At 42.3% G+C, this 27,500-nt stretch overlaps 1 protein-coding gene across 1 annotated transcript in view; it reads left to right on the top strand.

Annotated features, from left to right (window-relative positions):
* Positions 1-27,500, top strand: part of ABCG4 (ATP binding cassette subfamily G member 4) — a 682,517-nt gene that overhangs the window by 653,720 nt on the left and 1,297 nt on the right. The window contains exon 15 of the mRNA XM_044080863.1: positions 25,891-27,500. This exon is cut by the window's right edge and continues 1,297 nt beyond it. Coding sequence (XP_043936798.1) covers positions 25,891-26,116 — 226 coding nt within the window. The 3' untranslated portion in view covers positions 26,117-27,500. The remainder of the gene's footprint in view (positions 1-25,890) is intronic.

Raw genomic sequence — 27,500 nt, 5'->3', positions numbered from 1 at the left:
GAAACCATCAAATTTTGAGATGTTCAGCATACTGAAGAAGAGCAAATAACAAGTACAAGTCATGCTAGATGTAATGATGTGGACTGATTTGAGCCAGGAGGACATCCTTGTGTTAAGGTGTTCAGAGAAAAAGGTAAGTCTGATGTACACCATTAAAACTTGAGACTTAAGGACCATTAACCTAAATAAACTTGATGTGGTTAAAGGTGAGATGACAAAAATAACCATAGACATCTTGATAATTAATCAACTAAAATGGACTGGAATGGGTCATTTTATATCAGATAGCCATCAGATCTTCTGTGGTGGTCAAGAATCTCACAAAAGAAATGAGCAGCCCTCATAGTTAATAAAAGAATGCCAAAATCAGAGCTTGGTTACAACCCAAAAAAATGACAGCCTGATCTCAGTCATATTCCAAGCCATGCCATTCAACATTAGTGTGACATAAGCTTGTACTCTAGCTACATGTGCCAAAGAGGAGGAAGTAACTATTTTTATGAGGATCCACCACACCTAATGGATATAACAGACATACATGCAAACACAAGGATATTGCAATCACCTTAGGGGACTAGATTGATAAAACTGGTAATTAAAAAACTACTGGAATACATGATTATGAAGTGAAGTAGCATACATAATAGTAGAATTCTCCCAAGAAAATCCACTGGTCATAGCAAGCACTCTCTTTAAAGTTTTAACAGACAGCTTTACAGGTGGATTTCACCAGATTGTCTGTACTGAAATCCCATTTCAGTTAAAGGTAAAAGAGTTCTATACTTCTTCTTTCGGCTTTTCCTGGTTAGGGGTCGCCACAGCCGATCACTGTCCGCTCATGATTGACAGTAGAGTTTTACAGTGTCGAGTTGCCAGCCCAGTGCTCAACCTTCCACAGAAGGCACACATATGCATGCACTCACGCCTAGGGCCAATTTAGTGTGTCCAATCCACCTACAGCATGTCTTTGGGATGTGGGAGGAAACCAGAGCACCCAGAGGAAACCCATGCGACCACAGGGAGGACATGCAGACTCCGCACAGAAGGCACCCCAGCTGAGGATTGAACCGGACAGCCTCTTGCTGCAAGGCGGCAATGCTAACTGCTGCACCACTGTGGCCGCCCATCCAAGACCAACAGACTAAACCCCAGGAATTTCTGGGGGGGGGCAGTCAACTGCCTTCTACACCCTGGAACTAACAACCCATGTCCAAACCCAGAAAAAACACACTCAGATAGCCTCCCTCTAACACATACTTCGACACCATGCAAAAACTTACTACCACCTTCCCACCTATTACAACTGACCGACCAGGAATTTAACCTGTGCATTTCCCTTCAAATCCTGTACACCTCCTTTCACACTAACACCTATACCCATCTTCACTATCAAAAAACTTCTTCACAAACTCAAACCCTGTACCAATGCCCCTGATAACTTATCTGCAGAATACTTACAACTCTCACCCTCCTCCATCACATATCTTAATAGTATCCTCCTCAACAGGCCCATTCAGGAGCACTGCATACCTGATATCTGGAAAAAAGCATTTATCCTTCCACTTCATAAAGGCGGAAACAACTCAGACATCTCAAACTTCTGTCCTATTGCCATTCTCACCCCAATCTCCAAAATACATGAGAAATGTATTCACACTCAGCTCCTCAGTCACCTGATCCACCAAATCCTCTCCCTCACTCAACATGGCTTCAGGCATGGACATAGTACTAACTCTGTCCTCATTTCCTTCCTTGAGACAGTAAATAGAGCTTCTATACAGTCAGCAAAAACAAACTCTGAAGCTGGTTGTGGCTCAGGCTAAAAGCTGCTTATTGCAACATATTATATATGAACATGTAGTGGAGATGAATAACAGATTTAAGTGATTAGACCTGTTAGATGGAGTTACTGAAAAACTATGGACAGAAGTTCATGATAATGCCCAGGATGTGGCAACAAAAATATTCCAAATATAAAGTTTAGGAAGACAGAATGACTGAATATGGAGGTTTTAAAACTGGCCAAGAAAGAAGGAATGTAAAAGGCAAATGAGATGGCAAAAGTTTGTCAAACTGCTTGCAGAATTTATTTTGGTCTAATGCTCTTTTATTTGCTTTCTTGACCTGGTTTAGGTCAGTCTGTATTAAGGTTCCCCCAGTAATATAATGTCTTCCTGAAGACTGGAGGCTAACCAGAGCAGAATGTCTTCTAGGGTATTGATATCTGAATTATTGGTTGAGATAGGTGTGCATATGGCAGTGCCGTGCAGGGTTTTTGGGTTCCAAATTTTGTTGTAGCCAGTAGTATTTTTGTTTGTTTAATTAGGTTATTTATTACCTGTAAGATGTTACCGCGGTGGTGGTGCTGCGGTAGCATTGTCGCCTCACAGTAAGACGCTGTCCGGTTCGATTCTTAGCTACAGCGTCTTCTGCATGGAGACATGCTTGAATGGGCATACCTTCATTGAAGGTTGTGCATCAGGGCTGGTAACTCGGCATGTAAAAATCAACTACCAATCATTAGCGGACTGGAGTTCCACTGTGGTGACCCCTAACCGGGAAAAGCCGAAAGACACAAAATTACCTGTAAGATATTGAAGTATGTAACTGCTACCCTTCTTGGTCTTTTATTTATTCTATTTGAATAAGGCTGTAACTTTCTGATAGAATGTCCTTGTCTGTGATTATGAGTTTTAACAAAGTTTCTGTTATGGATAAGATGTCTGGTTAATAAGAAGCCAGATAACAGTGCAAGTCAGCGGTTTTGTTATGTATGCTTCTTACATTTAAGTGAGTTATTTTAAGGCTGCAGTCATTGATCATATAGCAATTCTTTGGGATATAATAATGTGGGTCCTGGATTTGAGGTTATGTCCCTGCATCTTAGCATATCTGATTTTATGACTTTTTGTTGTTGAAGCTGTTGGATATGCAAAAGTTTGAATCAGAATTTGATTCCTTTTTTGGTTTCATTTTTATGTGTTAGTTGGTGTTTGGGTGAGTGATAGCACTAATGAATATTTAGGGAACAGTTGTTATGTTATAGGGGCTGTTCAGTGGTGGAAGAGGTATGGTTATTAGCAGTACTAAATGTGACAGGAATTTTATTTTGTGCATTTATTATAACTAGTTACAGCAGAAACTGATAAGTTAGTAATACAAATTTATTTAAGCAGTAAGCAATGTGCAGATAGGTATAGTTGTGAATTATTTCATGTTTTTAAATGTCAGAAAAAATAAAATTAAAATGGATGTGCTTTTATTTAAAGTCAAGACACAGCTGTAACATCATCTTTGGAGTTAGGATCAAAATTTAAAGGTATTTAATAACAAGCCTGACTGTGTGGCACAGAAGGGATAAAACCCTCCCAGTGACTCAGATGTCCCAAATTCAGTTAAAGGGTTGGGCGTTGAGGATCCAGGAGGGGGGATATAAGTGAGTGGCATTCAGCTCTCCCATGCTGGCGCAGGAGGGGTAGTACATGGCCAGCTTGGCTGCTACTCCAGTGCAAAATGAAGGCTTGCACAAAAACAGAGAGCCAGTGTAGGGAAGAGCATGGGCTGTGCATAGACAGAGTGCCATTGATAGTTCAGTTGGTGATGGGTGCTGATGTCACCAACAAGGGTTGGGGTTAAGCAGAAATAAATGCTCCCAGTTGCCATGATGTTAATGAGGGTACAAGCAACCCTCATGGATCTCTGTTTTATGGCCTCTCCTGGTGGTTCTAACCCCCTTCTGCACTGAGTACATCACTATCAGAACCGCAGCTGGCTCATCTAGTACCTAAGGCCTGTTCTAAATATTGCATTCACCCCCTCAGCTCCTCAAGTGAAGAGTAAAAAAAAAGACTTCAGCTTTCTCTGTAGCAAGACAGTTGGTACATTGGTGCCAGTAGCAAGATGATTAATACATTGGTACCCGGTAGCAAGATGATTGGTACATTATACCAGTAACAAGACAAATGGTACATAGGTACCAGTAACAAGACGATTAGTACATTAGCACCAGTAACAAGATGATTGGTACATTGGTACCTGTAGCAGTATGACTGAAGCACTGGTACCAGTAACAAGACGACTGGTACATTGGTACATATAGCAAGATGATTGGTGCATTGGTACCAGTAGCAACACAATTGCAGTATTGGTACCAGTAACAAGACGATTGGTACATTGGTACCAGTCAGATTCCTACACCTGATGCACACCTCCCTCAGCTCTTTGGCTTACTCATTACTTATTGCTTTGTTCTCAAGCCCAGTTCCACAACAATTAGCAGGTATTTCTGTATGAAAATACATTAAAACAGATGGTTTTATTTCTCTTCTGCCAGTTTTAAAACGTTGCTATAGAGATAAGATTAGATGAGGGGTTAACAGATTAGGAAAGGAGTTTCACAACAGCAAATTAAGACACTGTCAGTATGCAAAACACATCAGTATTGCGGTCTAGACCTTGTCAGAAACCATCCACCATCTGAACTCATGTTGTTATGATAATCGGGATTGTATTTGCCCCATGTCGGCTCATCTTAGGCCTGGTTTGCACAATGGCACCTGGCTGGGAGACATGAGCAATAACAACAAAAGCACTACCATGCCCATGCACTGGCCCAGTAATCAAGGAGCCTCAATCCTCACCACTAGCACCAGTGAGAGACTTGCACATTAGGAGGATGACAAGTACACACACAGTAAAGTACAATTTCCCTTAAGAGCACATGGAGATTACAGTCAATCTAGGGCTGGTTTCTCCATTTTTCTCCAGATTCCCAATAAGATTCCCCCTGGCACAGCTAAAGGATTAAGATATCAGCCGAGCAGTCAAGCCAAAACCTCCAGCACCATCTCTGTCCAACCATTGCTTCGAGTCCCTGCCCAGGTAGCAGACACACACACTTTGAGATATGATTTATATACAAACACACACACACACACACACACACCCACACACACACACACACACACACACACACACACACACACACACACACACACACACACACACACACACACACACACACACACACACACTCCTGGGAAAGGCGGGACAGGTTTACTAGCTATGCCCTCTTCTGCCCAGACTAAAAGGTAGTTATCACTGCCACCAACTAGCTCTTTATCAGCTACTATAATGCCCTTCCCAAAGGGTGACCAATCCTACTGTGTGATGTTAGTATTATCCAAATGGTAAGTGTGACCAGGACTTTCAAGACTATTGGAGTGGCCCATACAGTGTCACTAAATACATATGCAAGTGCTCTAAGAACTTAAATATCTCTAAACAAACCAGCCACAATTAAAAAGTTTAAATAGATCTAATAATAAATAATAAAAGAACAAGATAAGACTCAATAACTCAGCACAGTGACTACAGAGTTCAGAATCACAGGAAATATTTTAAAACAGCATTGCAGGACAGTTTCAAATGAATGCAGAAAACATCTAAACTAATCTTTCCTATATTCCTATCAATCTCTAAAATAAATACTATACTTAAATCTTACTTACAGACCAAGGCAAATGCAGATGAGAAGTGCTGAATGGATGTTCCTAGATCCAAGACAAGATATAAAATGCACAGTCTCTGAGATAGTTCCCATATTAATATAAAAACATTACTGCTGGGTCAGCTGGATGACATCACTATTTCTCACCTGCCTTCAGTTCCCAGGCTAATAGATACCAATAGAATTTTTAGCATCTCTGTGTGAGAAGTACGCATCTGTCAGAAGTTTGCCTAGAACTGGAAGTTGTAAAACAGTTAAACACTTTTACATTTTAAACCTAGTAATTATTTCTGTTTCAAGACAATAGAAAGAAACTCCTAGCTCTAGACATTCTGTCTCCTTGCTGCCTTGAAACTAACTTCTATAGCACATTGTAAAACACTTTTAACCTATTTTCTTGAAGTTTTAAAAGTTAACTCTGTATGTTCCAACTTCTGCTATTAATATGGTTTATATACATTTCTATTCTTTTCCAGTAGGATACACTGTAGTTACATTCTTGAAGCTCCGTACATAACATACAGTTCAACACACAGATCTGCACCAGTAGTTTAATATCCACATGACATATAGTTCTCTTACATTTGTAAGACAAGCCTATGGATCATATTAATATTCAGAAATGACATTTTATTGTTTACAAAATTCCAGATAGCTGGGCTGGGAGTGCCACATTTCTATATAAATCATATTAATATTTTCAAGTGACATATAATTATTTACAAACTTCCAGCTAGATGGGATGGTAGCATTTTAGTTTGCCGCACTCACCCCCCCCCCCCCCGATGAGAACTCAAGCCAGTTTTTCAAATGATCCTTGAGAAACATTACTTGAGAAGGTTGGGCCTATCTGGGAATACCTTACCATATTCCCTGTCATGAGATTCCAGCTGCCTTGGCATTGCTGACTCCAGTACTATGCTGCACTGTACCATCATATGCCTGAAACCCTAGGCTCCCCCATAATTTGGGATTTTCTTGGATGGCTCCCTGTAGCCATAGATTCCCCTCAGACTCCTCCTGCCTTGTTCTGCAAATACTCAGCACAAGGGCCTCCCTATCATGGTAAGGTTTCATCATGTTAACATGGTACAATTTGTGCCCCTGCCTCCTGCCTAGCAGTTCTACCATTTAGTTAACATCACTGACCTTCCTTACCATCTTGTAGGGTCCCTCCCAAGCTGCCTGCAGCTTTTTGTGTCTGACAGGAATTAGAACCATTACCTGCTGCCCTACAGCATACTCTCTAGCTCGAGAATTGCTGTCATACCAGACCTTTTTCTGCTTTTGGGCCTCTGCCAGGTTCTCCTGGGCCAAGCCCATGGGTTACCTGAGCCTTGTCCTGATGCTTAGGATGTACGCCACAACAAAATCCTTGTGGGATTCACACTCACCCTCCCACTCATCTTGAATCAACTCTTGAGATCCCATCACCTTATGCCCATACAACTCAAAGGGTGAAAAACCTGTGGATTCCTGGGGAACCTCTCTGTAAGGAAACAACAGGTGGGGCAAATATTTGTCCCAGTCCCTCTAAACTGGTCTGCAAATGCCTGTACCATCGTCTTGAGTGTAGAGTTTAACCTCTCAAGAAGACCATTAGTCTGGGGATGGTAGGGGGTAATCTTTAGGTGCTTCACCCCACAGTACTTCCACAGACAAGCCAGCAGGTCTGACATGAAATTGGCACCTCTTTCAGTCAGTATTTCTTTTGGGAAACCTACTCTGCTGAAAATCTCACAGCATTTGCCACCTTTTCTGCCTTAATGGAGGACAGAGCCACTGCCTCAGTGTATCTGGTAGCATAATCTACTACCACTAGGATATACATTTTCCCTATGGAACTTGGAGTACTCAGGGACTCCATAATATCCATAGCTACCCTCTCAATTACAGGCAAAGGCATCAAAGGAGCTTTCACCTTGTCTCCTGTCTTGCCTACCTTTTGACACTGCACATAGGTCCTGCAGTACCCTGTTACATCTCTGGAAATCCCAGGCCAATAGAAGTTCTGCATATTACATGTCTTTTTACACTTTATGCCCATATGACCTGCAAAGGGAATATCATGGGCTATGGCTAGAAGTGCTAGATGGTAGGCCCTGGGCACTACCAACTGCTGTATTCTCTCACCCTCTAGCCCTCCCTCAGGGGTCCACTCTCTGTACAGTAACCCTTTGTCCCAGTACACAGATTCCCCCTTCTCTTGAGAATCAGGTGCCTCACTAACTACCTCCCTCAGGCCTTGTAGTGTAGGGTCTGAGAGCTGAGCCTGTCTCAACTCTCTTTGTAACCCTTCCCAGCTCCCCTTCCACAGGAAGTCTGATATCCTCTGACAGCGGTGCCTCACTGTCAGCCTGGGTACTACTACTCACCTCTGCCCTTGCAGTCACTCTGTCCAAGGGAACATCAGTACCCACAAGCAGCTGTGGCTCACCTTCAGTCTCACTGCTACAGGGTAACTAGCTCCCCCCACTGAAGTAATCAGCTCACCAATCCTGGCTGCAAGTGTGGGTTCTGTTTGGGTCTCCCCCAGGCTACCAGATCTACATGCTTGTCTCCAGGCCTGACTGCATGTAGCTCATGAACACATGGTACTGTATTATCAAAATCATTCCCTATCAGGACATCTGCAGGGATATCCTCAAATACGCCTACTCGCTTGCTTCCTTTTCCACCCTCCCAGTCAAGGTGAGCCCTAGCCAAAGGTATTTGGAATAGGGTCCCTCCTAAAGCTGTGACTGGAGCAGACTGCCCAAGCAAGTAGTGCTCCTCTGTAACCATTGCAGGCTTCACAATAGTTAAGTCAGAGGCTGTGTCTCTCTTAGCCATAGCCTCTTTCCCATTCACTAAGATAGGATATAACCTCTTGTGATAGTTAGGTACCCTTGTTATCTCGAGACAACCTACTGTTGGCATTTTGTCATTCCCACTTACTGGCTCTCCCACCTTTTGTTCCCCACCTTGTCTCTATGGACATTTGTATGCTCCATGGCCCCACTGGTTGCATTTAAAACATTTAACCCTTGGTCCTGGACATGTACCTGGACTAGTGGCCTCCCCTGCTACTAGCAGACTCTGTTGGGGCAGTCTGGGCTGTCCACCATGGGTTCCCATAGACCCATGAGCAGTACTGGGTGTCCCTTTCCTGTGCAGTGATGCCCTGCTTCTTAGGTACAGGTCTCCCCTCTTTCCCATCTCATGTATAGTATTGCATTGTCTATCAGCTAACCAGATTCTCATCTCCTCAGGCAAAGTGCTAAGGGCTTGTTCCCTCACCAAAAGTTCTGACAGCCCTTCAAAAGTGGTGACCTGACATCCACTCACCCATCTATGAAAATAAGTGCTTAGTTCAGCAAAATATTCACACACACCTTCATCTGCCTTGCATCTATGCTCACAAAACTTTTTTCTATAAGCTTCAGGTGTTAACTTAAAAAATACTAGCAAACAGTTCTTTACAACATTATAATTTATACAATCAGTACCAGACAGTTTGGAAAGAACAGTTACAGCTTTACCATGGAGTAAGGTGGTCAGGAACCATACCCAGAGCCCTTGGTCAACATTATACTGTTTACATACCCTCTCAGACAAATGAATGAAACTATCAAAATTATTTCCCTCTGTAAATTGTGGAAGAAATTTACTGACCTTTGTTGCTTTTGGGGTTTGGTTACTCCCTTCCCTATTACCTCCATGACTGGCGATGAGTCAGCATTTCCTTTTCATGTTACCTCTGCCTCTCATTCTCCTCAGCCTGCAGGCATTGCTGTTTCTCATTTTCCTCAGCTTTCAGATGTCCCAGTCTCTCTGCTGCTTCTGTTTTCAAACGCTTGGCCTGTAGCTCAAGTCCATTTAACTCAAGATGGATTTTTAAGTCCTTTGTGGAAAGGTTGAGCTGTCCATTTTTTGAGAGTTTTACATCTCCACAGCCAGTCTGATTGCCCTCCTGGTTGCTATTCTGTGATGCAGCTGTGACTAAAAGTTGCAATCATGTCTGCTTTAGTCAGGTTTGCATGCACCAGTCCTTTAGCCTGGCACATCTCAGCCAACTTTCTCCTTGTCAACTTGCCATCCTTCTTTGCTGACATGCTTGCCTGCTCTCCCTGACTAACTAAGCTAACAAAAAAATAAGTAAATAAATAAAACAATTGTGATATGAACTCTGAATGTTCACTGTGTGGCTGATTGATTGTACAAACACCTTCAGTGACCACTGTACACGAGCTATGGGAATTCAATATCCACACCACTATAAGCCAATTAATATGTGATGTGGCTTTTTCACCACTATCAACCAATTAATTTGTGATATGGTTATCCCACCAGTGCCAAACAATTAATATGTGATGCCCCTACACTGGCCCAGTAATCAACGAGCCTCAATCCGCACCACTAGCACCAGTGAGGAACATGTACATTGGGAGGATGACAATTACACACACAGTAAAGTAGTTTCCCTTAACAGCACAGAGAGATCACAGTCAGTCTGGGAGATGATTTCTCCCTCTTTCTCCAGATCCCCCAATAAGACTCTCCACTGGCATAGCTATAGGGTTAAGATCTCAGCCAAGTGGTCAAGACAAAACCTCCAGCACCCTCTCTGTCCAACCAGTGATTCATGTCCCTGCCCATGTAGCTGACACACACACACACACTTTGAGATTTGATTTCTATACGAACACACAGACACTCCTAGGGAAGGCTGCCACAGGTTTACTAGCTATGTCCCCTTCTAGCCAGACCATAAGGTAGTTATCAATGTCACCAGCCACACTTACTTATCAGCTACTATAAGGCCCTTGCAAAGGGTAACCAGTTTTACTATGTAATGTTACTATTATCCAAATGGTAAGGGTGACCAAGACTTTCAGTGTCACCAAATACATATTCAAGTACTCTCAGAGCTTAAATATCACTAAACAAACAGGCCACAATTAAAAGGTTTAAATATATTTAATAATAATTCTGTGCATATCTGCATGTCCTCCCTGTGGTCGCGTGGGTTTTCTCCGGGTGCTCCGGTTTCCTCCCACATGCAAAGACATACAGTAGGTGGATTGGACACTCTAAATTGGCCTTAGGTGTGAGTGTGTGCATGTGTGTGCCTTCTGTGGAAGGTTGGGCGCCGGGCTGGCAACTCGACACCGTAAAACTCTACTGCCAATAATGAGCAGACAGATGATCCACTGTGGCTACCCCTAACCGGGAAAAGCCGAAAGAAGAAGAAGAAATATATTTAATAATAAATAATAAAAGAACAAAACAATACTCAATAACAGACACAGTCACTTCAGAGTTCAGAATCACAGGAAATATTTTAAAACAACATTGTAGGACAGTCTCAAACAAATACAGAAAACATCTAAACTAATCTCACTATATTCCTGTTTCTAAAAGAAATACTATACCTAAATAACTTACTTACAGAGCAAGGCAAATGCAGATGAGAAGTGCTGAATGGATGTTTTCAGAACCAAGACAAAATACAAAAATGCACAGTCTCTGAGAGAGTTCCCAAATTAATATCAAAACATTACTTCTGGGTCAGCTGGATGACATCACTATTTGTCACCTGCCTTCAGTTCCCAGGCTAACAGATACCAACAGAATTTTTAGCATCTCTGTGTGAGAAGTACACATCTGTCAGAAGTTTGCCTAGAACTAGAAGTCGTAAAACAGTTAAACACTTTTACATTTTAAACCTAGTAATTATTTCTGTTTCAAGACAATAGAAAGAAACTCCTAGCTCTAGACATTCAATCTCCTTGCTGCCTTGAAACTAACTTTTATAGCACATCGTAAAACACTTTTAACTTATTTTCTTAATGTTTTGCAAGTTGACTCTGTATGTTCCAACTTCTGTTATTAATATAGTTTATATACATTTCTGTTCTTTTCCAGTAGGGTACACTGTGGTTACATTCTTGAAGCCCAGTGCATAACATACAGTTCAACACATGCTTCTGCACCAGTAGTTTAATATCTACATAACATATACTTCTCTTACATTTGTAAAACAAGCCTATGGATCATATTAATGTTCACAAATGACATATGATTATTTACAAAATTCCAGATAGCTGGGCTGGCAGTGTCACATTTCTATATAAATCATATTAATATTTTTAAGTGACATATAATTATTTACAAAATTCCAGCTAGTTGGGCTGGCAGCATTTCGGTTTGTCACAGGTGCAACACATAAAGTGCACCATCAAGGAAATTGGGACATTTGTCACGAGTTGCAGACCACTCATAAGACCACTTGTGGCTTTACCAATACTACTTATTTTCAGACTTTGGTGATTCATGTAGCTCGTGATATAATGCTGGCTTCTTTGGGAGTGACAGCTATAGTAGCAAACCGATTGGTACAGTTGTACAATTTGTACCAATCAAATTACTACACCACTCTTCAGCTGTTCTAGAAAAAAGCAAAAAAAAATAAATATATATATATATATATATATATATATATATATATATGTGTGTATATATATATATATATATATATATATATATATATATATATATATATTGGCTTGCAATTTGCCTTTCTATAGCAGACCCACTCCCTTTTTGCTCTTCTAAGGAAGAGCAAAAAAAAAGGTACAGTAAAAAGTAATGAACGAAGAGCACTTTTGCTCTTCTCAACCATTTCCATTAACACTATACACCCAGGTTGCCCTGTTCGCCCACCCTTGCTATGCTACTGATCCCTAGTACCAGAGAATGAATGGATTCGGTCTGATTAAGGTTGGTTTTAAGTTGATGTGAATTCCTGTCCTTCTTGAAAACATCATTACAGTATGACAAAGTGTTTTGGAGCTAAAGCAATTTGCAAGCAAGAAACAGTCACTGTTAGTGCCACATACTTCTATAAGCATGGTCTGTTGGAAAGGGTTTAAAGCAGGTTCATGGGCCAGTGTGAAACCCAAAACAGTTTGCACAGTGAGACTTCCATGTTCTGTCTCCCTCACAATAGGCATTAAATTAAAGAAACAGTTTATAATTTGCTTCAGACATACACACAAAAAAAAGAACATGGTGAGCTGTACTTCACCAATGCTATTCACACCATGATATTTGCCAAACACAATGCATCTGAAATTCTCCAGGTGCAACTAACACTAGGTAAGGCTGCAATCCAAATTGTAGCTTGCTACAGATCCCCCACCATGCCCCAAGATTCTCACTACACCTTTCTAAACATACTAGAAAATATTAAGATACAACCAAACACCCTAATACTGGGTGATTTCAACTACCCTGCCATTAACTGGGAAAACTACTTGTGTACCAACACCTTTGCCCAGTGGTTCTTGGAATTCATAAATTCTAATGCCCTGGATCAACTAATCTTTAGTCCCACCAGGGGCTCCAATATCCTAGACCTGGTCATTACCAACATGGGAAATCGATGCTCCACACCTATGGTCACCCCCTCATTGGTCTGGTCTGACCATAAGCTAGTCACCTTTGACATTCACATCTCATCGTCGCCCCCCAGTAAGGAAACCTCTGTAAAAAATTTATCCAAAGCTAACTTCATGCTACTCATGTCAGAAGTGACAAACTTCATGACACCCATGCAAACGGGAACTGAAAGTTCGACTGCTGAATCCTACACTAAGACACTGTACGATCAAATTGACTCGTGCATGAATCGTGCCATCCCCAATAGAACCAAGACACTCTCCTCCAAAAAAGGAAGCCAGTCTGGTGGTCCCTTGCCATAAGCAAACTTTACAACAAAAGGAAGAAACTGTTGCAGAATAGAGGAAAATCCCAGGATGCAAAAAACTCTCTTAGCAGCGTCAGTAAGAAGCTGAGATCCCTCATAAAATCCTCCAAAGCTAGTTACGAAAATAAAATTGCCAAAGATTCCAAAGACAACCACAAGGCATTCTATAGCTATGTCAAGAATCTAAATGGCAATGCTCAGATCTGCTCTGAGCTACAACAGAATGGCATTAAATATACTGATCCCAGGGATGTTGCCAATATCCTGGCAGATCGATTCAGTGCAAACTTCACCCCCTCCTCACCCCCTAAAGGGCCCATCTTATTACAGAAAGATTGCCAAATTCCAGTAATAATGGCCACACAGGTAAAAAATGCACTCTCCAAAGCTAAGAATACAGCATCCATGGGACCACAAGGTTCCCTATTAGGAGACCGAAGACGCATTCTTTTGAATGCATCTTGGTCGAACTCAAAAGCCTGAAACGGCAAAATATCAAAGCGGCTTTTAAGCAAATTCTTTCTCTGGGAAAGAATTTGCTTCTCCACTTCGTTACTTTGCCATTTTCGGCACTGTAGTGCAGTTTCAGAGTTGGTATATTTAAGTAGGGGTGTGAGGGGCGAAGCCCCCACTTAATGTAATGTTTAAAGTATGTTTTTTTTTTTTTTTTTGTTGGAACAGCGATTTTTTTCCCTAGAAAAAAAATCACTGTTCTGACAGTTTGAAATTGTAAGCTTTCACTTATATAGGGTCAATTAATCACCGTTCGCTTTTTTAAGCACTCGGTGATCTAATATAAATTCGACCAGATGACATCCCAGGTTGTGTACTACATGAACTACAAAATGAACTGGCACCTCACCTAAGTGTCATGTTTAATCATAGCCTCACCTCAAGCTTCGTGCCCACTGAATGGGGCACAGCTACAGTTATCCCACTCCACAAGGGGGGAGCCACCTTGGATCCTGGGAGCTACAGCCCCATCAGTCTGATGAACCTGATCTGCAAGGCCATGGAATGTATTATCATGGAACTTATAAACAAAGACATTGGCAACCTTCAAACACTGGACCCCACGCATTTTGAGTCGTGAAGGGCTGATCTTGTCTCCTGAACCTGATTGACTTCTTTGAATCAGCATCCAGAGCCATGGACAAGGGTAAGGTGGTCCACACAGCCTATCTGGACCTCACCAAGGACTTCGACACCATCCCCCACTCTGGAATCATAGATAAAGTTACTAAGATGGGCATTAATCCCTACGTCATTCGATGGGTTGCCAACTGGCTTACTGACAGAACCCACACTGTAAAAGTAGCTGACTCCAAATCCAGCTCCAGACAAGTGGCAATTGGAGTACCTCAGGGTTCAGTCCTGGGACTACTCTTGTTTGGCATCTACTTCTCTGATGTAGAGGCCAACACTACGGGACTCTGGCTAACAAAGTTCGCAGATGACTGCAAACTGGAGGCCATTACTGAATCCCCAAATGATGTGGATATTCTACAAAAGGACCTTATAGAAACAGATGCTTGGTGCCAGAGCCATGGGCTCAAACTCAATGCCAAGAAATATATAGTTATCCCCTTTGGGAAAAAACATGTACCCATGAATTAGCACATAGGTGGCAGTACACTAAACACCGAAAGTGTGATAAGAGACTTAGGGACACAGGTGGACAGTGGTCTCACCTTCGATAACCACATCGCCACAACAGTCATGAAATCCTTCTATGTGGCACACCTCATCACTAAGGGCTTTTCATCCAGAAAAAAGGAGGTCATTGTCCCACTGTACTCATCCCTCATTAGACAAATTATAGAGTACAACACCTCTCAAGACATCTGCAACAACTGGAAAGGCCGCAGAAATACCTCACTAAAAGAATCACAGGCCTAAAGCAGATGCCCTTTGCTGACCATCTAAAAAAACTCCACCTATACTCTGTCACATATAGTCTACTCAGAGGTGATCTCTGCTTAACATACAAGGCCATGTCAAACCCAGAGCTGCTGGACATGCTACACTTAAAGAAATCCCAATCCCTCAGAGACACACGCTCCAGGGATTTAAACCTTGTCATCACAATGAACAAAACATGCTGGAGGGATAGGTTCCTGACCCAGAGACTCCCCAGACTCTGGAATCGACTGCCCATACATGTCAATCAAAGCACCTCTTTGGCCCTCTTCAAAAGGAACCTTGATGATGGGTTGGGAGATAGGAAATTCACCCCGGGGATCACATCAGTCACCCTGCTAGACAGGGGTCCAGGGAAGTAAATACTGTGGGAAGAAATAGCCACGGAGTTGTTATGACTAGGCTTGTATAGGTCCTAAGGCTGATAGCCTAGTACCAACCTATGAACTTATTAATTTAGGTGTGGTGCTACCTGATCTCATTGTTATCATGGGAAGCATAGCATGGACTTGCCCTTTTCCATTCTGATTCCTTATATACAGGTATTATTTATTTTGTGATATTTATAGCTTTTAAAATGCATTTTCTTTAAACGTTAACTACAGAAAGCATTTAAATAAATAAATATATAGACAGATGTTTCAGGAAACAAAGAAGCAAAATAGAACTATGGATAAGAAAGACACTAGTAGGATAAAATAGTGTAATACACAGGAAGAAGAAGCGACATATTTTAGAATGCCTGGAGCACTGTATTAGTCTCTTTATTGTTGTTTCTTTACCTTAATGTCCCTTGCAGGGAGAAGAGTGAGTATGAAGAATGATGAAGTTCTGACTAATAAATTGTTTGGAACTTGATATTGTTTTACTCCCAAACTGCTGTGTTCTTATCTGTGCTGTTTACAAGCTAGTTAAAGGTTGTTATGGCATTCTCGTGTGATTCCTAGGGCTGGGCTGATGGGTACACAGTCATGGTATGTGTGGTCACATACATAGCCAGCCTTAGGCATAGGCTAACTAGGCAGCCGCCTAGGGCGCTGATGTAGTAGGGGCGCTTTTCCAGTATTTATTTGGTGTAAGTAGACTAGGATGGGACACTGGGTGGTGTGGTGGGGGGTGTTGTGCAGCCCTTTTACCTAGGGCACCAGTTGACCTAAGGCCGCTCTACTGTCTTGTACACCTTACTTTTCAACTTCTTTGGCATTCTTTTGTCATAGACTACACCTGACACTCTATGCCAGTTGGCTGCAGCCCCTCTGATTCTAGCTTTGACCTCTTCATTCAGACATCCCATCTCCTCAACCACCCCTCCCAGATACTTGGAGCTGTTTACCTGTTCCACTATCTTCCATTCTATCTCTGTTCTCAGCTTCTTCTGATTTCCTCAATTTGCTGCCATTACCACCATTTTATCTGTGCTTAGTTTAATCCCATGTGCCTTCAGTTTTGCATTCCATTCTCCTATCCTTTGCTGAAGTTCTAGCTCAGAGTCTGCCTGTAATGCCACATCACCTGCATACAGCAACTTTGTTGATCTGTCCCCTCTGACCTGCTTGCTAATGTAGTCCATCACCAGTATGAACAGCAGTGGGCTAAGAGCTGAACCCTGGTATACACCCAGTCCCACTGGGAACCCCTCTGTGAGGCTGAACATTGTTCGAACTTGAGTCATTGGGACAATGTTTCTGGGACTTCAAGCCACCACAGTACTACCCAGATCAGCTTTCTTGAGACCTTGTCATATGCTTTCTGAAGTATCTGTCTCACTGAAAACTTTGGGTCAATTGTGCTGCATCCTGATCTGAATCCAAACTGCTCATCTCTCATCTTAAATTCTACTACACTGCGTATCCGTTTACATCAATCACCCTCTCCAGAACTTTCACGCAGTATGATGAGTTTGATGCCTCTGTACTGCCCACAGTTGTGGATGCCCCCTTTGTTGTTGTACACTGGCATGAGTATACTTATTCTCCAGTCATCTGGGATATGCCTTTCTGTCCTCACATGTGTTAGTACCCTCAGGAGTCATTTCTCCCCATCTCATCCAGCATCTTTATCATATCTGCTGTGATCTCATCTGAGCCTGCTGCTTTCCCTGACTTCATTTTCCTTAGTGCTGTTCTTATTTCTTCTAGGGTGGGCTCCTCTTCTTCTCTCATTGTAGGTTGTTTCTGGGGCAGTACAGCTTCTGTGGGGGTTTCTTCATTCAGAAGCTGCTGGAATTACTCCCACCATCTTCCTTTGATGTCCTGTGGACTGGTGATCAGGTTGTTGCTGGCATCCCTTATGAAGGATGTCTGACTATCTTCTTTATATTTCTGTCTTTGCCTTGCAACCTGATATAGTTAATTTGTGCCACTTACTGAGTCACTTTCCAGAAGTTGGTACAGTGCCTCCGATGCCCTATTATTTGCTAGTACAAACTTCTTTCTTAGCTTCTTTGTTAGCCAACCAGTAGCCCTTCCTAGCCTGGTCAGTCTTTTCTATCTCCAACTTCTTCCTGAGCTCCTTCTTTCTTTTAATGACTTCCTGGACTTCTGTATTCCACCATTAGCTTTCCTTATGTACCTTATTTCCATACCTGGCTCAGCCACATATCTTTTCTGTAGTTGTAACACATGCTGTTTTTAGGCTCTGCCATTCTTGTTCAACTCCACCTATTTCCTCTTCTTCTTGGGTGCTAGAGCCCTGAGTAATTCCTTGAACTGTTGTACTTTCTCTCCAGTCAACTTCCAGGTCTTCAGCTTGGCCTTTGTTGACCTTAGAGCCTTCTCTAACCACTACTTGCAGCTGATTGTGGCAACTAGTGGTTTATGTTGTGGGCCAACTGTTTCACTGGAGATGACTTTGCAATCATGGATTCTACCCCAGTGCCTTTTCTTTACTAGGAGGAAGTCTACCTGAGTTCCATGTTGGCTACTCTTGTATGTGATCTTGTGACTGTGTGTCTTTCTGAACCATATGTTGGCTACTATCAAGCCATTTGCCAGACAGAAGTCTAGAATGGCTTCTCCTTCATTATTCCTGTTGCCCCACCAATGTGGACCTAGGCAATCCTCCTATCCTGTTCTGTTTGTCCTAGTATGTGCATTCAAGTCATCCATTATGAACACTAATTCTTGTTGTCCTGCTTTATCTAGTAGATCCTGCAACTGCTGTCTGAATGCTCTCTTTTCCTCACTATCACAACCCTGCTGGGGGGCATAGGCTGAGATTATAAATAATGCCCTATCTTTACACTGGAGTCTGACTGCCATGGATCTGTAATTAATTCTGATGATATCCCATACTGCCTTCTGAAGCCTCTCTCTCTCACCACAGTTCCTACACCATTTCTAGCCTGTCCCCCTCCTGAGTAGTATAGTCTGGATCCCAAGTCAAGTGGCTTTGCTGCACTGCCCTTCCATCTCATCTCTTGGATACATAGGATGTCCACTTCTAAGCTGCATCCTATCAGTGAACCTACATTAAGCGTAGCAATTCTCAGTTCATGTTTTTCAAGTTGGTTGGTTTTGCATCCAGGTTTCGCTCAACAGATCTATCCCAGGTAACCCACGCTGGGCAGCTAGCCACCGGCCGGCCAGTAGCTTATTGACCCAGGGCTTTATGGCGGGCACACACTGGCCAATAGTGGCACATATACCCCTCCCACTGTTAGCAAGGGTCAATAGCGTAGGTCAGAGTAGGCTGGGTCATCAACCCACTTATCACCGGTAACTACCCTTGCCCATTTTTGCAACATTAGTCAACACGACCGAATTACCTAGAGCCATGTTTTACACCATCGAATGGCTAGCCCTGTCTTGCACGGTGTGCAGTCTGTGATCAATGTTCTCCTATCTTGAGGATACTGCACACCATAGTAGGTGCTAAAAGTGTTTGGTCTGTACAACTCCTTCCCCTATAGGGCACTATATAGAGTCTGTGCTACTGCCCACAGCTCCATTCATTGGTGAGTTTGAGATGGAAACACTCAGCATGTTTTTCGGACATAGGAGAAATCCCACAGAGACACAGAGCATATATGCAAACTCCAAACAGACATTGGTCTGAGGTCAGGCTTGAACCTTGTACCTTGTACATGGGAGGTGAAGACCTTAACCATTGTGCCAACTGGTCTATCAGGAGTATGGACTAGTGGTCATAATATTCATCTCCAATGTCATTCCTTCCTGAATATCGACTTTTGGCATAATCTGAGACACAATGTTTCCACTGTTGTCACAGTGCTTCCACTGCTGTCACAATGCTTCCACCGCTGTCACAGTGCTTCCATTACTGTGACTGGTGTGTGTCTGGTACTTGTAAGGAGAGAAAATAAACAGGAAAAAAAATAAATTCTGTTTCTCAGATATTCAGTTTTCATTATAATGTATCACCTACTGACAGCTTTTCCTACATAAAGAGGTTTTACAACATCTTTTATCTTCTTAGGATTGTGTAAGTTATTTGGTTGATTCCAGCTTTAATATGTGCCACAGGAGTATAGCAGGAGCACTGTCTGAGGCATATACCACCACAACAGTAGGAGCACTGCCTAAGGCATATACCACCACAACAGTATAGCAGGAGCACTGCCTGAGGCATATACCACCACAACAGTATAGCAGGAGCACTGCCTGAGTCATATACCACCACAACATTATAGCAGGAGCACTGCCCAAGGCATAGACCACCACAACAGTGTAGCAGGAGAACTGATTGAGGCATATACCACCACTACAGTATAGCAGGAGCACTACCTGAGGCATATACCACCACAACAGTATAGCAGGAGCACTGCCTGAGGCATATACCACCACAACAGTATAGCAGGAGCACTGCCTGAGGCATTTACCACCACAACAGTATAACAGGAGCACTGCCTGAGGCATATACTACCACAACAGTATAGCAGGAGCACTGCCCAAGGCATATACCACCACAACAGTATAGCAGGAGCACTGCCCAAGGCATATACCACCACAACAGTATAGCAGGAGCACTGCCCAAGGCATATACCACCACAACAGTATAGCAGGAGCACTGCCTGAGGCATATACCACCACATCATTATAGCAGGAGCACTGCCCAAGGCATATACCACCACAACAGTATAGCAGGAGCACTGCCTGAGGCATATACCATGTATTTGATGTCTGCTGTGGTCTGCTGTTCAGCCATAACATTTACAGAACTAGCAGGGCTGTCTGCAACACTAAGTATGAGGGGTTCATCAGTCAGTCTATTCTTATGTTAGTATATATGGACAGGTGGACAAATAGTCATAACTGTATTTTAGAATGAGTAGGTTTGGGTGGTACAGCATAAGTGTCTGTACTTTGTTACATTGTTTCAACAAGACCTACAAATCTTAAAACTCTGTTAACTTGTGAGACCAGCTAAATCAGCTAGAAGACATAAAAAGAGTCAGCATAAATAAAGAATGTATTTGAAACTACTAATAAGGAGGCACTGAGATAATGAGCATCTCTGTTTGAGCCGTTGTTTCTGCGTATACACATAAATAGCATTATGTGTTTGTAGACCTGCTGGGTCCAGATATATTTTACTGACTTGCAGTCTAGCCATATTGACAAGACATATCATTAATGTTCCTTCATGTACTCTACCACTTCTGTGTATTCTAATGTTTGGCATATATAGATCCTCTTACTCAAGAGATATTAGATGCTTAAATTTAGAATTATTTTTTCTCTATTTTTTGAATGGCCCCACTCTTCTTTAGTGCCACTAGCTAGTTTCTCCCAAGCTGACCCACTGATTTTTTCTCTGTGCTGGACTGCTGCCCATCATCTGTTTGACATTGGTATATGACGCCACCACTCCCATTGAAGGAGAGGTTAGCATTATTGCAGAGGTTCTGATGTTGCTGTTAGGAAATCTGTTATATTAGGAGTACAGCCTTTCAGTGGCATCACTGGACCATAGGTGCACATTGCAGTGTACACTCACCAAAGGATATGTGTCACAGTAACAGGTATCTTTTGGGGATCATTCTATACCTCCTGCCACCACTGTAGACAATCCTGCAATGCCCCATCTTTGCCTGTCCCACTGCAATTGCGTACTTCTCCTGCCTTGTCCTTCAGCAGTCTGGATACCATATAACCCAGGGTAGATGCCGTTCCTCCTGCTGTACCAGTGAGCAGAAGTAATCCAGGGGGCTTGAGTGAAGTCTGTTAGCTCACCTGTGACCCAGATAGTGACAGGACTAACAAAGAGTACAAATAATTAGGCCAGATCAAATCACTTTAGCTAGCAGATCTACAAGACTCTCTGTCTGTTGCCCTCCCTGTGGGAGGAATAAAGATGCCCTGTTGAAGTTTCCAGTAGTTTATTCAGTTAAATAGGCAGATGGATGAATATTCTTTGTCTAATGAACAATAACACTCATCCAGCTACCTACTTAACTGAGTATCAGAGACAGATTCACTTAGATCTGCTAGCTGTACCAGTGAGCCCTTCTGTAAGTAAAGTTATTGCTTGAACAAGAATTCCTAGCCTACTTTATGACTTTTTTCTGCATTTTCTAATTGTCTGATGTAGCTGTTGACCATGTATTCCGAGGTGCACTTTAGTCTACAAAAATCTCTCATGGTTAACTTGTAATTTTCTGCAATATGCATTTACCAAACCGTATTTTCATTCATGTTCACAGCATACATGGTTGTACACAAGTAAACAAATGCATGCAAGCATAGATATACACAAGTAAACAAATGCATGCAAGCATAGATATACATAAGTAAACAAATGCATAAACAAATGCATGCAAGCATAGATATACATAAGTAAACAAATGCATGCAAGCATAGATATACATAAGTAAACAAATGCATGCAAGCATAGATATGCATAAGTAAACAAATGCATGCAAGCATATGAAGGTACAAACACCATACATACATTGATGCAATCATGCATGCTGTTGCCCATGTGTGTGTGTGTGTGTGTGTGTGTGTGTTTGTGTGTGTGTGTGTGTGTGTGTGTGTGTGTGTGTGTGTGTGCGCACACACACACATATATATATATATATATATATATCTATATATATATATATATATATGAGGCTGGACAGTCTATGTATCCAAGAGTCGAGATGGAAGGGGAGTGCAGCAAAGCCAAACTCTACTACTCAGGTGGGGGACAGGCTAGAAATGGTGTAGGAATTGTGATGAGAGAGAGGCTTCAGAAGGCAGTGAGGGATATCATCAGAATTAATGACAGACTCATGGCAATCCAACTCCAGTGTAATAATAGGGCAGTATTTATAACCTCAACCTATGCTCCACAGCAGGGTTCAGATAGTACGGAAAAGAATGCATTCAGACAGCAGTTGCAGGACCTACTAGATAAAGCAGGACAAGATGAATTGGTGTTGATAATGGGTGACTTGAATGTACATATCGGGACAGACAGAACAGGATATGAGGACTGTCTGGGTCCACATGGGTGGGGAAACAGGAATAAAGAAGGAAAAGTCATTCTAGACTTCTCTCTGGCAAATGGCTTGATAGTGGCCAACACATGGTTCAGAAAGAGAGACAGTCAAAGATCACATACAAGAGTAGCCAACATGCAACTCAGGTAGATTTCCTCCTAGTAAGGAAAAAGGATTGGGGTAGAATCCATGATTGCAATGTCATCCCCAGTGAAACAGTCAGCCCACAGCATAAACCATTAGTTACCACAATCACCTGCAAGCAGTGGTCAGAGAAGGTTCTAAGGTCAACAGAGACCAGACTGAAGACATGGAAGATGACTGGAGAGAAAGTACAGCAGTTCAAGGAATTACTCACGGCTCTAAAACTCCAAGAAGAGGAGGAAATAGGTGGAGTTGAACAGGAGTGGTAGCGCCTAAAAACAGCATGTGTTAGGACTATAGAAAAGATATGTGGCCGAGCCAGGTATGGAAATAAGATACATAAGGAAAGCTGGTGGTGGAATGCAGAAGTCCAGGAAGTCATCAAAAGAAAGAAGGAGTGCAAGAAGAAGTGGGAAATAGAAAAAACTCACCAGGCTAGGAAGGACTACTGGTTGGCTAACAAAGAAGCTAAGAAAGAAGTTGTAATAGCATAGAATAGGACATCAGAGGCACTGTACCAACTTCTGGAAAGTGACTCAGTAAGGGGCACAAAGAAACAATATCAGGTTGCAAGGCAAAGACAGAAAGATAAAGAAGATAGTCAGAAACCCTTCATAAGGGATGCCAGCAACAACCTGCTTACCAGTCCACAGGACATCAAAGGCAGATGGAAGGAGTATTTCCAGCAGCTTCTGAATGAAGAAGACCCCACAGAAGCTGTACTGCCCCAGAAATAGCCTACAAGTAGAGAAGAAGAGAAGCCCACCCTAGAAGAAGTAAGAACAGCACTAAGGAAGATGATGTCAGGGAAAGCAGAAGGCTCAGATGAGGTCACCACAGATGTGATAAAGATGCTGGGTGAGATGGGGAGAAATGACTCCTGAGGGTACTAATAGCAGTGTGGAGAGAAGGCGTATCCCAGATGACTGGAGAATAAGCATACTTGTGCCAGTGTACAAGAACAAAGGGGACATCCACAACTGTGGGCAGTACAGAGGCATCAAACTACTACCACACTGCATGAACGTTCTGGAGAGAGTGATTGATAAACAGATATGAACAGTAGTAGAATGTAAGATGGGAGATGAACAGTTCGGATTCAGATCAGGATGCAGCACAATTGACCCAATGTTTGCACTGATGCAGATACTTGAGAAGAAGCTAGAAATGAGAACAGAGTCCAATTGGGCATTCCTAGACTTGGATAAAGCATATGACAAGGTCCCAAGAAAGCTAATCTGGGCAGCACTGCGGTGGTTTGAAGTCCCAGAAACATTGGTAGAATTAGTGCAGGCTATGTACAAGGACCCAGTGAATCAAGTACGAACAGTGTTCAGCCTCACAGAGGGGTTCCCACTGGGAGTGGGTGTACATCAGGGTTCAGCTCTGAGCACACTGCTGTTCATACTGGTGATGGACTACATTAGCAAACAGGTTGGAGGGAACAGATCAACAAAGCTGCTCTATGCAGACAATGTAGCAGTATAGGCAGACTCTGAGCTAGAACTTCAGCAAAGGATAGGAGAATGGAATGCAAATCTGAAGGCACATGGGATGAAACTAAACACAGATAAGATGGTGGTAATGGCAGCAAATTGGGGAAATCAGAAGAAGCTGAGAACAGAGATATAATGGAAGATAGTGGCACAGGTAATCAGCTTCAAGTATCTGGGAGGAGTGGTTGAGGAGAAGGGTAGTCTGAACGAAGAGGTCAAAGCTAGAATCAGAGGGGCTGCAGCCAACTGGCATAGAGTATCAGGTATAGTCTATAACAGAAGAATGCCAAAGAAACTGAAAAACAAGGTGTACAAGACAGTGGTGCAACCACTGCTACTGTATGGTACAGAAACCTGGGCAGTAAAGGCAGAATAGTTGAAGAAGACAGAGGTGACAGAAATTAAGTGCCTGAGAAAGGTGGTAGGATGCACACTGTGAGACAGATGAAGAAATGAGGACATAAGAGCAGAAGCCAAAGTAGCTCCAACTTCAGAAAAGATCAAAGAAAACAGATTATGGTGGTCTGGGCACATGTGTAGAAAGGCAGAAGACAATCTGGTGAGGAAGATTTGGGACAGACAGGAAGAAGGTAAGAGGAAGCAAGGACGTCCAGCAAAGAGGTGGATGGACTGTGGGAAAGAAGATCTGCGTCAGTCAGGTATGAGTGTTGAAGAAGGCAAGAGTGTGGCACAGAATCGAGAGAGTTGGTGACAGTTAACATGATACCCTGACCCCATATAGAAAAAAATGGGAAAAAGGGGGCTGATGATGATATATATAAACACACACACACACACACACACACACACACACACACACACACACACACACACACACACACACCTCACTTGCAAGTATATGCAATGATAAATAAACATGTATGCATGCATGTCTACAGATGGTTTCACTTCATATTGTCGAATTGCTGAAATATCGTTTTTCAGCATTTCAACAGTATAAAGCCGAAACCATCACAACACCCACACTTTACAATCACAAAACCACAACATCGAACACACAGCATACAGCACACAACACACAAACCATAACACCCACAACACAAAACAATTAAACCCAACAAAACACCACACAGACACATACCTACACTACACAAATGCAGGGGGCAAGCCCCCCTGCACCCCCCACACCCCCTACTTATCTATACTAACTACGAGATCGCAAACAGTAAAAAAAATTAAAAATAAAATCACACACAGCCAACACACACACTCATACCTCCACCTCCATACCCCAACCCACTCGTACAAGTTACAAAAACACTCACGCACACTCACTCACCTTAAACTGCAGGCACCATCCCAGCCAAACACTTCCGTAATATAACATAAATGCATAAGCATGAATTCAACATAGTCCTATTCGCGCTTATGCACTTTCGTTATTTTGAAGTTTCGGCTTCATGGACACGAATTGCTGAAATTCGATATTTCAGCAATTCATGATTATGAAGTAAAACCGTACAGATATATACAGTTAGCCTTTTACTGCCTTAAAAACATGCATTTTCTGAGCACAAGTACTAAAATGTATCTTTACAGGAAGCTTGCTTTAGAAATGACTAGAATAAGTGGATCCACTAATCTATTTTATCTTGTGCTGCAGGTATGGCTTTGAGGGGGTTATTCTTGCCATCTACGGAATGGAGCGTGAAGATCTGGAGTGTAAGGAGGATTTTTGCCATTTTCAGAACCCAGAGAAGATTCTTGAGGAGTTGGATGTGAGTGATGCCAAGCTGTACCTGGACTTCATTGTTCTTGGCATCTTCTTCTTGATTCTTCGTCTCTTGGTGTATTTTGTGCTTCGGTACAAGGTGAAGTCTGAACGATAAAAAAAGTAGTTCCAAAGACTTATTTTAAATGACATACTGGCTAGAGCTGTGCCCACTGCCACCTAGGTGGACAGTTGTCCATAGAAACAAATGTGTTCCATGTTCTTGGAAAGCAGTTTTAAGTGTTACTGTACATCAGTGGACTTTGAAAGAGATGCAGCTGCTGTATCCTAAGCCTGTATCCTTTCCATCAGGTAGATGTCTGGAAGAGAATGGAATTTGTCTCCCAGGACAGCTGCTCTTTTGACTGCAAGCCGTGATGATATTCAGCACTTGCACTGTTATACCAGTAGGAGAAGGCATAGCAGTTGTAGTCAAGTACAGAACTATGTGAAGTCGGTCTGTTTTGTTCTGTCAGCCCACCCACCTTCCACTGAATGAACACCATTACTTACTGAAAGAACACCATTACTTATGGATTATAGAAGACTTCACAAAGGAAAAGCACAGTTGTATTACTTTATCTGTGGGCAAGATCCTGGCACTGCTTTGTACAAGAAAAAAAAAAAACAGTGGCCATGATGCTATTAAAAACTAAGTAACCCTCTGCCACACAAATGGTTGCTAATGTGATATTTGCAACCTAAAAGCAGTATACCTGTCTTGAAAATATTTAAAATGTCTGCATTTCTGGGAGGTATCGTACCTTGAACTATAAAGTGTGTAGTTGTCAGAGTATGACTTGACCTTTTGCATTGGTAATGTTACAGTTTTTGAGTTGTTGTTTTTACCTTGCTTGCGTTTAAGCTGCTAGTACACACATTTTCTTTGTGTAGGTAAGCTGATCTTTTTCTGCTGCCGTATGATAGCTTAGAATAACTTGATACAACTTGACTCTGGGACCAAGGATTTTTTTTTGAAAATGTGAAAAAAACAACTTCTGACAGCAGGATTTATATTTTATTAAACTTCTCAGAGACATGATTGCAGGGTGGAATATGAACCTTTCGAACTTAAGCATGAGACTGTTGTGTGTGCAAAGAACACTGATATCGGATAACTTTTGGCATCATTTCTGCTCAGTATGGCTCGGTAAATCATCTCCATCACTTCCTCAGTCCTACATGCTTATATGGAGCCAGACTTTCATGCTAAAGACACCACATTTGTAAAACTGTAGTAACTAATACATAAAAATCACCATTCTAAATCTGGAAAAGTGGCCAAGCTACAGTGAGTAACCCTAATGTGTTGTATTTTACCCAGCCACAATCTACCTGTGTAGTGTGTCAGGCAGTTGTAATACAGGAGTTGGGGTAGGCATGGACTTTGAGGAACTCCATTACTGAAACAGAAACATTTTATCTTTCTGATTTGGCTGTATATCCACTGTGCTTTACTGTACTGTTTCAATGAGTGCGTAACAAGCGATGGGTGGGAGAGG

This window comes from Protopterus annectens, chromosome 8.part0, assembly GCF_019279795.1.
Source record: "Protopterus annectens isolate FY-2018-M chromosome 8.part0, PAN1.0, whole genome shotgun sequence".
Lineage (NCBI taxonomy): Eukaryota > Metazoa > Chordata > Ceratodontiformes > Protopteridae > Protopterus > Protopterus annectens.
The sequence above is the reverse complement of the archived record's forward strand: the minus strand, read 5'-3'. Positions and strand labels throughout refer to the sequence as shown.